This window comes from Manis javanica, chromosome 15, assembly GCF_040802235.1.
Source record: "Manis javanica isolate MJ-LG chromosome 15, MJ_LKY, whole genome shotgun sequence".
Classification (NCBI taxonomy): domain Eukaryota; kingdom Metazoa; phylum Chordata; class Mammalia; order Pholidota; family Manidae; genus Manis; species Manis javanica.
This window is the reverse complement of record NC_133170.1, coordinates 61,162,113-61,177,894: the sequence shown is the minus strand read 5'-3', so window position 1 is coordinate 61,177,894 and position 15,782 is coordinate 61,162,113. Positions and strand designations below refer to the sequence as shown.

Here is a 15,782-nt window from a genome sequence, read left to right as displayed (position 1 = left end):
GTTCAGAACACCTGTTTCTAAGATCCTTGCCGTTTAACACAGTCATTTACTCTGTCTTCAGAACTAGACTCAGTGCTGTATTATTTGCCATAGCAAGGAAATGAATATTTCAAAGATGTTTGGGTGAAGAAATCATTTAGTATTTGTCTTTTAAAAGGGTTGAAGTTAAAAGATGTCTCTTCAGAAGGAAGAAAAAATAAGGAGAGAATGAGAGGAGAAGAGAGAGAGCCAGGACAGTTTTGAGCTTGGCTGTTATACTTTGCTACCCACACCAAATTTATCTTGATAAGGTAATTTAAAATGCAAATTTAAGTTTTGCACAATGAAACAAAATTTGGAATTGTTATTTGAATGAAATGGTTGAGTGTGGCTGTGGTTAAACCTAACTTGACATAACGTTGGTCTCAGAACCTTGATTTTTCCAGAAACATGCAAAGCTCAGCACCATCTCACTCTCACACCCCACTGCCATCAGCCTGACAGCACTGGCCTCTGGTCTTCCACGTGGTCATCCGCTGATGTGGTTTTTCTGCCATGACAAAGCAATACGAAACAGCTCTGAGCCGACAGCGAGGCCAGAATGTTAATTTTTTACTTTGGGTTCCCTAAAAGACTGCTTTCCTGGCCTGAGGGAAGGAGAGCTTCAGTGGTTTGGCACTGACACTGGCTGAACAGGACCCTACAGAGAAGGCGAAGGTGTCTAAGGAATGGGAGGTGACAACCATGTTCACTGGGCCAGGCGCTAAGCCAAAGGTTTGATGTGGCTTACTTAATGCTCGCGGCAGCCCATGACGTAGTAGGTACTCTTCCAGTCACGTGCTAAAGATGAGAACGTCCTGTTCCAGGGGCTCGGTTCCTCCTGCAGTCTCACAGCTGGGAAGTTGTGCAGCCTGGGTTTGAGCTCTGGAGGGCTGCTGCCAGGTCTCAGGCCTCTATCCACCTTGCCCTGTGATGCCTTGATAGCTAATCTCAGTTGTAACGTTTTACAACTGACAGATTTTGATGTAAAGGTACTACATTGACATGACATCAGCTCTGCTGCTGGGCTCACATAAGAAGTTAACATGTTACAATAACAAAAATGTTATTCTAGCCTTAAAAAAACATTTGAAAAACATTAACCTGATTGCTTGTTTTAGTGAAGGTCCGATTTTGGCGAGTACTATGGTGTTTACCATGTTCGAGTAATCTAGGACTTCTCCACACTCTAGTCACAGGTGCCCATGACCACACTGACTGGCCCCCATTCAACAAGCCTTTCTCAAAGTGGCTCAAGGGATGAGACTAGGTGTTCATTAGGAAGGACTTTGTGGCCAAAGCCCCCAGGAGAAAGAGAATTAAACAGATTTCTTTACTGCAGGCCTTCTCAGAGTCTGCAATGTGCGACTGTATATATCTCAATTTTCCTGGAAAAAGTGTACAGACACACCAAACTTAATGTGATCTTAGATCCAAATCCTTGTTAGATTTGGCTTCTATGGAATATACTTTATGGGACTCGTGGTGGACAGGAACTGATAGCATCTCTCTTGTTCTCTCAAGGCACAGAACCGCCTGAGTAACCGTGGCCACAGTTCCGGTGCCGCACCCTCTCTCCGTGCTGTGGGCTTGTACAGAAGCCTTGAGGAGGACCAGCATCCTCTGTCAGTTCCCGGGTTTTCTGGCAGAGCGGGGCTTCCGTGTGGGGCACTTGCACTGCGTCTGCTGCCTGTGGGTGTACACACATGGGCCATGTATGTGGCATTCCCCAAAGTTGTAGGACAGCCGGAACAGCCTCCGGGACTGTCCCTCCACTGCCTCCAGGCTGGGAGCTGTGGGGTACCCCAGGTTGTCCCTTGTTTCCCCCTGATGAGAATGAGGAAGGTCCTCTGATGGGGATGGGCAGGTAAGGGAGTCAACTCATCTCCCCCACGACTACCTCCATGCACAAGGTAGCCCTTGTGGGTCCCTGCCATTCATGCTGCAGGCCTAATAATAGTCTGCCAGTGGTCCTCAATCCATTTTCCATCTCATCTGCTCTGTTTGCTGGGAGGCTGGCCTGCATGGACTTCGCTCAGGCCTGCTGGCTGGGCCTGGCCCATGGGAGACACCAGCAGGAGGTCAGGGCAGCAGGCAGGAGGCAGCCCTTCCCCTGCTCTCTCCTCATGCAGCTCCCTGGCGACTGCCCTCTAAGCTCCAGGTCTCCCTGCTTATTCTGCTGTTCTCTCCGGGTGTCCCAGCCCCCTTTAACTTATCCACACCTCATTTGACAGCTGGCCTCCACAACTGCAGTGGAGCCCATACCTAACAGCCCTCAGGAAGAGCTGCAAATACCAGAGATCAAGACATTCAATTCAGAGACTGAGGCTGCTGTGTACGCCGGGGGCTAATATTGGCCCCAGGCCCCTCCAACTTCTGGGGGGATGGTAGCTGACTCCCGGTGCCAAAGCCAGGCAGCAGGGATAAGGGCCAAGGCTGGGGACTGAGGGGTTCCACCCCCTGCTCTGCGAAGGGGACTAGTAAGGCAGGTTACGAGAACAGGGTCGACCTACAAATGTGACATTGCTTGTTTCTTCTCATGTAGCTCTGAAACCTTCAGAAATAGTTTTAGAGATGAAACCTTCTCCAGTAAGTGTTCTCTTTCATCTCAGAGTCCTGGTCTGCAGCAGCCAGTGTTTGGAAGGCGAGGACAAGTGTTGCCATTTCTGTTTTTGACAGACAGTCCTGGGCCCTCAGCACTAGACAGGTGACTGGGGAATGGAGGCGGGCTCCTTGGAGCAGCAGACAGAGCCACTCATTAAATTGGCAGCGCCCAGCAGCCAGCTTAGAATCATCCCGCTCTCCTGCCGCTCAACAGAAGTCCATGCTAAATCACGGCACCTGCAAGCCACCCAGGCTGTGATCCAGTAAACTGCAGAAAGACAAGAGCCGTCTCTTCTTCAGCCCAAAGCTCACAGAATTCAAAGAAAGATGGAGTTTCTCCTGAGGGGGATTTGAGAAGCTCCTGAGAGGAAGGGCAGGAGGAGAAGCAGCCCTTAGCTTTTCGGGAACAGGAGCAGCACCTGGGTGGAGCTGGACAGGCGCAGAAAATGCCAGCCCCACCAGCACATGGCCCTGCAGGCTTCCTACCTTGTAGGTAGGTGGACAAGCGGTGTTTCCACCTGAGACTGTTAACAGACCCACGGGGACAAACAAAAATGAAGACTCCCAGAAGGCCACTGTGTTTCCCCACATGCTCCTTGGAGGAAGAAAGAGGCATGCTGTCTTTGCTCTGGGAACTGATGATTATCTCTTAAATCTGGATATTCCACACACTGGAATTCTTTAGATACGATGTTAAAGAAAAAATACATCCCTTTCCTGGTGAACCGTATCTTCACTTTAACCTTTTCAGTCCTGAGTGTCCAGGGTTAAGGCCATTACAGGGCTCAGCCCTGGGAGAACTGTGTTACAGACACTGGAGAACAATGGCCTTGCACATTACAAGGAAAACATTTCTTTTAAAAAAGGACTTCATTCATTGGTGTAACCACTGTCAGATAGACATTTGTTGAGCCCCTGGCCTGCCCTGGGCCAAGGGTTCAGGCTGTAGGGGTAAGAGCAGGGCCTGTGCTGTGGGAACTTGTACATCCGGCTTCCAGCCTAGGGTGGCTGTGCCTGCCTCCCTGCATTGACCCTCCAACATTTGACAGTGGGAAATTTTTGCTTGGTCCTAACTGGGAGAGTGCTACTGGCATCTCATAGGTGGAGACCAGGGATTCTGGTAAACAGCCTACAGTGTACAGGACGGCCCCCAGCACAGAACTGTCTCACCTAGCTGGCAGTGGTGCCAGCATACAGAAAGAGCAGCAAAATGAAGTAAGTAGCCATGTAGTCACGGGCCATGCTGAACATTTAGCAAAAATTGCCTTTAGTGACAGTTCCTGACTTCTGAGAGCTGCACTCATCAGAGCACCCCAAAGTCGGGGTGGATTCTGTTTGACTTGGTCTGACACCAGTTCATGGGCAGGGCTGTGCTACCTGTGATGGTGACAGGGGCCTGAGTGGCTAATGTCCAAATGTGTGTGTCACTCCTGATCAGCAGTGCCGGAAAATTCTCACCAGACATTTAATGAAATGCTTGACAATGATTGTGGGTATTTATACCTAAGAATCTATTATATTCTTCCTTCCCTTGCAAGTCAGGTTAGAAAACTCCATGACCTGGGCACATTTCTGGGAGGCAGGGAAGACCCGCTGCCGTAACCTGCGTTGATTCCCAGATTCCTTTTACGGCTTCTGCATACTCCCCTCCCATGCTCCCACTTCTGTCACCCACTCAGTGCTTTTGTTGCCACCGGCTCAAACCTATACAGGAGGCTGCCTTTGGGCTCGTGTAGACGCTGTCCCTGTGCAGAGTGAAGTGCTTGCTGGTGTCTGGGAGGCCAGTTCCTTTGCCTTCAGTGGGATCAGGCAACATATACCCCAGAGCCCCCTTTCTCAGGACAGGGTCAGGTACTCGGTCTGAGACCATACATGGCTTGGCCTCCTCCCTCCCGGTTTCTTTCCCCACTGCTAGCCAGCCTCCCCAGGGAGCACTGCCCTAAAGGACCACTTGCACCCAAACCCAGGGTGCATAGCCTGCTTCTGGAGCCCCCAACTGAGCCCCTTGCTGAGAACGCGTGCTGTGGTGGTGCTGATGTGGGGGGGGTGTGTCCTCCCACTCCTGTGATGACTTAACTTCATCAGCTTCTTAGCACATGTGCACAGGCACATTTGCCTCTTACATTTTCTTCCAGGGAGGTCAGCTGCTCATCCAGTCTCAATTGGTCTGTCCCAAGAGGAAATGTCCCCTTCTCTCTGTTGGGAGGGGCAGGTGGGCACTCCCAGGGCCCTGCCGACTCTGCTATCAGCTCCTCTGTGGCATTGATGACTTTCAGGACTTCTGTGGAGATGTTGCAGAGAGAAACAGCAGAATACTTCTGTTTGGTCCAATAACAGAAGGGGACAGAAGACAAGAACAGCACATTAACAATGACATGGCAATTCTGCATTATCGTGGTGCTCACAATGAGACTGATTCCATTATGACACACACATCTTTGTGCTGAAGGAACTGGAGGCTGAACTCTGCACAGCAGGAGGAGGGCTGGCTGACACCGAGCCTCGGGATTTGCCCTGAGTTATTTCAGATCCTTGGGGAGAGAGGAGAGCTCAGGTGGAACCACTATGTCCTCTGCCCACTGCTGACCGATTCATGCCCAACACCTCATTTTTTGGATGATATTCTGCTTCCTCAACAGAGCTTCAGCCACAGACTCTGTCAAACTGCATCCATGGTGTGGCCCAGCAGTAATACAGCCCAAGGCATGCACCTGCGTATTTGGGTTCTAACCAGTGACGTGATTCAAGAGCATTTGGAATTTTAATGCCTTTGGTACCTTGTAAGGTATCCATTTGATTCATATATCCTGGCCAAAACATTCATGACAGCTTTAATTAACAGTCTGATTTTGTAACGTTTGTTCTCCAAGCAGGCCCTACCGTTTGTCCCGAGAGATGTTTTCCATAGCCTCCTACTTCACTAGAGAATCAAAGTGTCTGTGTGTCAAGTTAGAGGATGAGTCCACGGTCTGGAAGCTGGCTCTGGGCTTCCACGCTGAGGCCTGGGTTCTTATATCTGCCAACCCATCTGAGGGTTAGGGCAGGTACATGCTCAGGGGCCCCTCTCTGGCATCTCTGCCACAGCAGCTCTTGACTGGCGCTCCTCTTGGTTCAAGGGACTTCGCTACAAACCGAAACAACTGGGTCTGGATGTGAGGGAAATGAGATGGAGGGAAGGTGACCCAGACCCGTCAGGATAAGGGCAGTGTCCAAGGGGCATCCAGGGCCACCTCTGCACCCTAGGAAAACCTGCAGAGGCTGTACCCCACTCTCTAGGACCCCACAACTCAATACGGCAGATTTTGGAGATGACTTGGGCGCAACAGGATTTGGGCCACTCTCTAAGTCCACATTAGAAAAGGCAAGGTTGTATGTGTGAAGGCAGATTTGTTCCCCTATAGTAAATAGTAGGTTGTGTCTAGTAATAGTAATGAACAGTAAATAAAGCTTATATTAGGAAATTTCCCACTTATGTAGTAAAGAAATGCCTTCATATGTCATTTGAAAAGAAAGATTAAGAAGAAAAAGTTAAACCACAGTACAGTGGAATAGAAAGTGAAAATTTACCCAAGATCAAATTAGTCCAGGGTCCTTAAAGGGGTAGAGTTACTAATGGGAAGGACTGAAGAGATGCTTAAACAGAGAGGTCTCCCATCCTGAACCCAGTGAACATATATTGCCAAAGCGTTAAGTTGGACATCTGTGTTGCTTGGTGGTTATTATCTCATTCCACCCACAAATAGCCTGCTGATTCAGTTACAGGAATTGCAAGCTAGCAGCCAAGTATTGCCCAGAGGCCTACTTCTGTGACAAGAATGCCTTCTGTGGAGTGTACCCCCAGTCCTGTGCAGTGCACACCCCTGGTTCCGTACCTGTTCCTGGGCCATGCTGTGTAGGCTCTGCTCCAGGTGCTGGCAGTGCAGTGACAATGGATGAAGTCCCTGCCCTTGTGCCCACCTTCAGTCCTACCCCAGCCATGTGGCACTGGACATCATTTCCTGGCTCCAGTCTGCTGATTTTCTCCACATTCCCACCTCTCCCTTACTCGAGACCATGGAATTGTCAGGTTTGGTCCAGCTTATCCAGTTCGCGGCTGTAACGGAGCGCTCTCTGTGGCTCTCAGACCATGCTTTGTGCCCTTTGGCTTGTCTCTCTGAGGCTGTATGCAAGGAGGCAGAAAGGACCCCTCAACTTTTCATGGCCCCCAAATGCTGGGCTCCCTGCCAGCAGCCAAAATCCCCCCCAGCTTTTCATCTGCACACAGCCCTGTCTAGTGCTCAACACAGCTTTATGTGACATAACTGTGGAAGGTGCTTCCTGTTTTTAAATCATTTGCATCTGCCATTAAGTCAGGGTGTGGAGTCCTGGCAGCTGGTCTGAGGAGGGCACTACAGCTCCATTTGGAGGGTCTGTGGTCTGTTTAAAGCCCTGAACTAGCTTCCGGCTAAACAAAGTGACAGAAGAAAGACTGAAAACTGGGCAAGATCTCTCTGTTTGGTGACTCGGCTCTGCTTTCCACAGGGAGACACACACCAGGATCCACAAGTACGCATATGGAATCCATGCCACTTGTGGGCACCAGGTGCCTGCCTGTTACACAGGGTGGCTGCCCACAAGGGGGGGTGGGAGCAGACAGTGCACCCCTAGACATTAGGTAATGGGGCTGAACTAGCTCCGTGGCAGGAGCAGGGCACCCAGGCTCCCTGATCCTTGGTTTACTCACTGGCTACAGGGCTGGCACTGACTTAGGTAAGTGTCCTGCTCCCTACTCCATCTAGATTCTAAATAGGAAGCACCTTCTACAGTTACATCACATAAAGCTGTGTTGAGCATGGGACAGGGCTGTGTTCAGATGAAAAGCTGGTGGGGATTCTGGCTGCTGGCGGGGAGCCCAGCGAGTGGGGGCCATGAAAAGCTGAGGGGTTCTTTCTGCTTCCTTGCGGACAGCCTCAGAGAGACAAGCCAAATGGCACAAAGCTTAGTCTGAGAGCCAGAGAGAGCGCTCCGTTACGGCCGCTGACTGGATAAGCTGGACCGAACCTGACAGTTTCGTGGTCTCCAGTAAGGGAGTGGTGGGAATGTGGAGAAAATCTGCTGACAGAATAAAGGCTGTTGGACCAGGAAGGTTGGCCTCACAGGTGAGGAATTAAAGGGGCCGGCAAACCCACGAAGCAACAAATCAGTGATAAAAGAAATACAAATTAAACAACAAATGTTAAAGTGCCTGATGTACCGTGTGATTCCGGGTCAAAGTGCCCTGTGTGCAGGTGCAGCTGCAGATCCACTGTGGATGTGTCTGCCCTGATGCACCCATGCCCCTCAGCCCCTGACCATGGGGGACAGGGGGCGGGTCACTGCCTAGAGCCCAGGGTGCCCTTCTCGGCTCCAGTCTGTGACAAAGCCCCATGTGAACACCAAATCTATGCCAGCTTCACCACCACTGGGCTGAGGCCAACAGCCTGCACTCAGGGCCCAGGAGGCGATGAGAAACACGCCAGCGCATCCTCCCCATGGAGGACAAGCACCCTCGCCAAGGCCCATGCTTCCTGCCTGACTAAACCACAACAGGGCTGACGCAGACCCGTGAGGAGGTTATTGCCTCTCCCAGTAGGGCCTGGCCACAGAGGCCATTTCAATGGACCAGGAGAGAGGAAGGCCAGGCCAGGCCCAGGTCAGGCCCTGGTCATAAATCCTACCTGTATCATTCTCTACTCTGCAGGGCCTCAGGGCAGAGAAAGCCTTCTCAACTTTTTGTCTCACTACCCACAAGCTTCAGCCCCAGAGATCTTTCCATCCCGTCCCACTTCCTCCATACTTCCTCCCCTTGTGCAGGAAACCTCCATTTGCTCTTACCCATAAACAGTTTTCCAAAGACATTCAGAATGCAGCCTATTGCCTGGGAGAGATTCTACATCTACAGAATCCTGAAGAAGAAAGTATTTTCACCCTAAACACTAGATACACCTATTTATTAGCTATCCTTACAGATTCTTCTGAGAATTTTTCAACATCATCATTAATTTTAAAGCCCTGTTGGTCAAAGGAATGCAAACCCATTTCTAGCTGGAATAAATGGAAATGCTCCTTACCAGAATATCTCAAGTTTGTGAAATACGGGCAGCAGGAGAGCATTAGATGCCTGGCTTGATAGTAAGGGAACAGCACTGTGGGACAGTCCCAGCCTCAGCCTTCCCTGAGCACATGCACACATGTGAGCTACCACACGCAGCTGGACCTGAACAGATTTAGTGTCTGGCTGTGTGTGAACTGGGCTTTGACGGAGGCTGGTGGTATCTATGATGTGACTTGATATGAAATGTCTTGATGTGGTAATATGATGCTGGAACAAAGCTTGGAGGATTCAGTGATGTGTAAGGATGTGTGGGGCAGAGGAGGGATCTTTCTAGCTCCACTTCAGGGCAAGTTTAAAGCAAAACAGCTCCACAGGTGGAGGTTGGGGGGACACTGACACTAGGGTTTTGTGGCATCCAGAAGCAGACAGCATGCCTTGAAGTCATGGTTCATCTATGAAACAGGGAGGGGCAGTGACATGGGACCTGGCATGTCTGGCAAGGGCCAGCTGGGGCGGGGCGGCAGGGTGGGGAGCCAGGGCCCACCATTCTTTTAGAGGCCCATGAAAATGTTTTAGTCTCTTAAAATTGGAAGAAACAGGGAACTCTTAGGTCTGGGAACATGTTTTAATACACACTAATGTATTAATCTTGATACTACCAGTTGTAAAATAGGAATTTAAAATGTTTTTGAAGGAGGAGGGGCCCATAAAGGCCAAAGTTTGGGCCCACGAGAGCTGTGCATTGACCCTGGGCTGGCTCACCTGAAGCCAGGCCTGAGAGGGCACCCGGCCAGGGCCCAGTTCCCAGTGGCCCCTCCTCAAATCCTTCCCTGCTGACTCTACGTGGCACACTATCGGTGATGGCATGGTGGCTTGGATGCCTGCATTACAGGCTGTGTTCTTCAAAGACCTTTCCTTGCCTACTTGGTGTTTTGAAGAATGTTTTTTCCTGTTTTTTACCAAAAAATTAAACACTGCTGCTCTTTGTTTCCCAGTTTTTTCCCTCTTGCCAAGTAAGAATATTTAGAAAAGAAAGTCACTATGATCTACTGCTGCCTACCAGCACCATAATTTCATAAAGAAGAGATTAATTTAACACCAAAGAGGTGAGCATCGTATCAGAGCACAGAATGGCCTATTCTCAGACATGACAGTAAGCGACCTGGAACTCAGACACACCCACACAAGCCCACAGGACTCTGTATTTTCCTTCCACTAGGAGTAGGCTGAACTGCACATACTGATATGCAGTAAAAACTCAGAATGTCATTGTCTACCTGGGAAACTGAGCAAACCAGGCCCTCAAACATCATCTCTTCCCCAACATCACTAATTTAATTCATGCCTTCCAGAAACATCAGTAGATGCTGGGGCCCTGCAGGGGATGCAGAAGTGAGTAAGCCACAGGCCCTGCCTTCAAAGAGCAGAGGTGAGAGAGGGAAACAAGACCAATAGCAGGTGACCAAAGACGGGTCCTGTCCTGCACTGTGAGCAACAGGCTGCAGACCTCAGAGGGGACAAACAGGTCCCACTAGCATGTGATTTTGGGGTTAGTCTGGACGCACAGGAAAGATATGGAGAAGGATCATACATGAGAAGAGTACTTCTGGCTGCAGGATGTAAGGACACAGGCCTGGAGGTGTGCAGGGGACAGCACCACACAGTGTACAGAGGATGGCAAATGGGAAAGGAAGGCAACACCCTGAATGCCACACTCAGGAGTTTGGGTTTTGTGTTGCTGGCTATCTGCAGGTTCCTGCTGCTGTCATCAGGTCATTTACTGAGCATTTAACATGTGCCAGGCTCGGGGATAAGCACTTGCCTCATTTAACTCCTCATGACCCTCCATGTGGGTACGATGGCTGCTCTTATTTCACAGATGAGGACCTGGGGCTTGGAGAGGGGATGCGGTTTGCTGTGAAGGGGTTGGGATTTGCACCCAGGTCTGCCTGATTTCAAAGCCCTGGTAGTTTAGAAATGCTCTAGAAAGGGAGTTCTGAGTGCACAGGAGGGACAGATTTAGGACTGGGGGTTCAGAGGCAGAGAAAAGCACAGGAAACGTACTATAACTGAAATAAAAAATCATGAGGGCCTGAGGCAGGCAGTGCCGTGGGAAACAGGGTGAAGTCACTGGAAAGAGAGACGAGTGGGTGCTGGGCCTGTGCAACAGAGGAGGTGGCAGATGCTGCCATGCTTGTGTCTGAGTGATCTGGGGGAAACTGACACCACCAGGGCGGTTCAAACACTAGGAGAGAAACAAGGGTCCACTGTGCTTTTGAAAGTCAAAGCTCCTTTTCCACAACCCAAGGGACTGAGTGATCACCAAGTGCCTGCATGGGGTCACCTTCAACTCTTATGCTCAGTCTGTGTTCTGAATCCATGGTTTTTGATGTCATGTTTCCTGCAGATTTTGGGGATCACAACCTTCATAGCTGGCTTTAGTAAAAATGAGAAAATGGCAAAAACGTGAGGCCCTCCCATTCTCCTTTCCACTCTGTGATTAATGAACGTTCCGTAGGCAGCCAGTAGGGGCAGCGGAGAGACACAGAAGCTGGGATCTGAGCCTAGAGACCTCGGTCTCCAAACCCCAGGTTCCTTCCCAACTCCTCCAGGTGCGTTAATTCCTGGGATCCAAAGGACCATAGAAAGTGATGGTGAAACAGAACTGGATTGACTCATCAGATCAGTGAAAATTAAATAAGCGAGAGCAGGTTCCAATACAGGGTGCCCTAGGCTCATTCTGTGTCTTCCACCAATAGGTGCCAATCATAGGGAGCCCTTGGTTTGGTGCACCAAGGCACCCATCAGAGCTGGACTCCACCGAGGGACAAGATCCTGTTCTGAGCCTCCCTGAGGCTCCCTGGGCGAAGCCACCAAGGACAGTCAGCGTGGAAGGACTGTGGTCTGTAAGAACTCTGCTCGAGGGAGCCAGACCTCACAGGCTGCTCCTCACGTCTCTGTCCCCTATTTCAGATGCTATCGTGCTTTATGAAATGCTTTTATCAAACTACTAGAGCAAGCAAGGAAATTTGTCCAAATGCCCTGATTTCATGTACTTTTTTTTTCATTTTCAAAGGTAAGGAAAGAAACTTCATATGTCCTCTTAAATAGCTAACAGACATTTGCAAGACAAACATTTTTCAGCTCTCAGGAAACATAAGGAGCTCTGGCAATATCTCTATGACAGTCAAAATACATTCCCCATGGACAGACTCAGGTCTCTGAAGAGTGGTCTGATGAAAGAGGGTGGCACAGAACTGTGGAAAGAAATTGAGCACAAACCTAATAAATTAGCATATGTAATAAACTGAGCCGCAACAGAGATTAGAGAACTGATTTCTAGGGATGTTTGAATCCTTAAATCATCTAGGTCTTGATGGTCAAGGCTGTTAATGAAAGAAATAAGATTTTCTTTTTTTAATGGTGATTATAGAAATGAATTTTTTAAAGGCACTATTTGCAGTTCAGTTCTAGAATTAAATCTGCCGGGCTGCATGCTTCCCTGAGGTCATTTCCTTGCTTGGGTGGAGTCCTTGTCTGATGTAGGCCACCTGGGCAAGGACACTTAGGACCTGCAAGGGAAATCTGGCCAGACCTGCCCTGGCAGGTATGCAGCAGGCAGGACTGCCTTTCCTGGCAGGAGGAAATTAGGTGGTCATCAATCTTTGTTGGTTTTTCATACTACCCATTCCTCAGAAAAGCAGTTCCTAATACCTATAGGGCATTTCCCCACTGTTGGCATGAATCACCTTCCAGGTTCACTTGGGAAGTGTGACCTTTGAAATGCAGCCACGGTGACCTTGCCTATGTGAGGTCCTCCTTCTAACTTCTCTTCTGAAACCCCTGGCAGAAGAAAAGCTGAAGCTCCCTGCCCGGCCCGCGTGTCTCACTCCGGCTCTGACATCTCTCATGGTTCCCACCATGCTCCCCTTGGCCATGTTGCCCTGGCCACCCTGGATCTTCAATCCATTCCTTGAACTTGTCGGGCATTTCCACCTCAAGGCCTTGCACGTGTTGCCTCTCCTGGAAGTCCTTCCTTTAGGTCTTCGCCTTTTTCCTCATAGCCTTCGGGTCTCCATCTTAAGGACACTTAGTAATAAAGGGGTCTGAAAGGCCTCCAAGGACTCCTGCCCCCAGCTTCCTTCCTATTACTGCCCCGAGTAATCTTCCGAGCTCCTGTCTCTATGAGACTGCAGCTCCTAGATTGGCTCCACGGGTACTGTTGGCGCTCAGACTCCAGAGCATCCGCCACCCCCACAAGGGAAGCCTGCAGTATTGCTGGGCCTGCAAGTGGGAAGGTCCCTTCAGTCCTTCATCGCAGTGAAATCAAGGACTGTCCCCAGGTGCTACAGCCTCTCCTCCCAAAGAGCAGGTGAATATTTGTTCCTTTATCATTTAATAAGAAGGGTTTCTTCCCAACCAAGAAGAAAGGCAGGTGGGAATCATGAGATAAATCATGAGTTAAATTTTAATACAGTCTAGAATGTACTTCTGGGCTATTTCATTATATCTTGTATCAACATCCCACAAACTTCATCACTGTGCCTTTAAAATATAATGTAATGCCTTCATAGCTTTTTTTCTAAACTATTCTTGATGTTCTTCTATCAGATGATTTTTAAAATCCTTTTGAAAACTTCAAAATGTCTGTTTAGATTTTGAATTGAATTACATTAAAATTAAACTTCTACACTAATTTTGAAAGAATTCATCTTTACGTTATCTCTCCTACCAGCAAACTGCTAGGTTTCTTGGAGACCTAGTTTTCTTGTTAAATTTTAATGTCACATTTTTTGTTTCTATTATGGATGGAATTAGTTCCCATTGAATCCACATACCCACCCCCTAAATCTAGTTTGAGATTGATTCATCTGCAAATTTTAGTTCTTCACGAATTAATGGCCAAACTAGAAACCGCTCATACAGGGGGTTCGAACGTGAATCTCAGAACCACTTGAGCTGTACTGTAATTATTCTGGATGATGTGGACTAATGAATACATTCTGCTATTACAGACCTTGTCTTAAAATAGGATGGATTTTTATTTTGTATTTATTTGTGTTCAAGGTTGCTGAATCCTTTTACAGGCTTTTCATATCTCAGTAACTGCTTGTGATCTCTGGCCCCATCGAGGCCTTCACTGCGCTTGGTGGGGGTCCTTTGCACTTCTCAACATTGCTTTCTCTCCCTTCTAGACAGTAACTCTTTCAAATCTTCTCCACAATCTTGATTCTTGCTTTCAGAAGACAAACTTGCCTTCTAGTTCACAGAGCTGGCGAGACGCGGAGAGGCACAGAACACAAAACCTTACCAACCTTCTGACATCAGATCTACACACTCACTTTACCTGGACCAAATCCATGTTTGCCATTCCAGTGCTGATGCTCTGTCTGTTTCCTGGACCTCATCCCCTCCATTTCCCTGAGAGTCCCTTATTGTTGGACACCAGGTTGTTTATGTTTCCCTGCAGTAAACATGCAATGCTCGATGAACTGCTTTTTTATACTCTGGGCCACTTGTCCAGCTTCTCCTTAGGATACATGATTGAAGGTGCAATTGCTGGGTCAAAGGGTATGCATACTTTGATTGCTCCAAGTTACCAATGAGCTAATATGTGCTCCAGCTATACTGTGTGTATTAGACTGCCTGCTTCCCTGAACTCTTATATTAATATGGTCCTTTTTAATCATCCAAGTGATTAGGCAAAGTGGCATTTATTTCAATTTACATTTTTATTGCTTGTCTGCAAAGGACAAATATTACCCTGCTCATGGCTATGTTCCCAGTGTCTCAATGTGTGTTTGATGAATGGGAAAGATGAATGGGTAACCATATGTTAAGTTCCGAGCTAGGTGTTTGTACCGAATACAGTTGAAACACAGTTGAAATTGAATATTTTTTCAACATGCATATTGGTCATTTACATACTTTTTTTTGAGGGGGGGTGAGTTGCCTGTTTATGTGCATTGCCCTTTTATCTAACAGCATTATAAAGTTATTAATTATTGCCCATCATATGTGTATGCAGTATGTCCTCCGAACTATTGTTTGCCTTCTATATGCTTTTTAAATGAGCATGTCTTTTACCTCCAGCTTTATAAAGATATAATTGGCAAATAACTGTCTGTGTTTAAGGTGCACAAGATACACCTATATAGTGTAAAATAATTATCATAATAGGTTAGTTAATGCTCCCGTCACCTCACATAATTACCATTTTTTTTGTGTGTGGTAAGACTAAGATTTACTCTTAGCGGCTTTCAAGTATATAATACAATATCGTGAGCTATAGTCACCATGCTGTACATTATGCTCAGAACTTACTCATCTTAGAACTAGAAGTCTGTGCCCTTTGACCAGTGTCTCCCCATTTACTCCATCCTTGGCAATCACCATTCAACTCTTGTGAGTTCAGCTGTTTTATATTACACATGTAAGAGCTAATATACCATATTTGTCTTTCTCTGTCTGACTTATTTCACTTAGCATATTATGCTCTAGGTCCATCCATATTGTCACAAATGGCAGGATTTCCTTCTTTTTCATAGTTGAATAATATTCCATTGAATATATATAACCCCTCTTCTTTACCCATTCATCCATAGATGGATGCTTGGTGTTCAAACAACTTCCATTGTCTTGGCCACTGTGAATAATGCTGAAATGGACATGGAGGTGCAGGTGTCTCGTCAAAAACCTGATTTCATTTCCTTCTGATAAATAACCAAAAGTGAGATTACTAGATCATGTAAAGTTCTATTTTTAATTTTGGGGGAACCTCCATAATTTTTTCCATAGTGTTTGCACCAAATTACATTCCTACCAGCAGTGTACAAGGGTTCACTTTTTTCCACATTCTCACCAATACTTGTGTCTTGTCTTTTGGATAGTGGCTATTTCAACAGGTGTGAGGTGATAGCTAATTGGGATTTTGATTTGTGTTTCCCTGATGATGAGAGTGATATCAAGTATCTTTCCACATATCTGTTGGTCATTTGTATGTCTTCTTTGGAAAAATGTCTATTCAGGTCCTCTGCCCATTTTAAAATTGGATTGTTTACTTTTTTGCTATTGAGGTATAGGAGTT

General features: G+C 47.7%; 1 protein-coding gene across 9 annotated transcripts in view; it reads right to left on the bottom strand.

Annotated features, from left to right (window-relative positions):
* Positions 1-15,782, bottom strand: part of MYRIP (myosin VIIA and Rab interacting protein) — a 229,277-nt gene that overhangs the window by 11,979 nt on the left and 201,516 nt on the right. For 8 of the 9 annotated variants that reach the window (XR_012125972.1, XM_073224000.1, XM_073224002.1 and 5 more), the window contains one exon: positions 4,746-4,940. The exons of the other annotated variant lie outside the window; for it this stretch is intronic. Coding sequence is in view for 7 of the 8 variants with exons in the window: in XM_073224000.1 (XP_073080101.1) it covers positions 4,746-4,940 (195 nt within the window). In the remaining variant the exon portion in view is untranslated. The remainder of the gene's footprint in view (positions 1-4,745; positions 4,941-15,782) is intronic. 9 annotated transcript variants of the gene reach the window in all.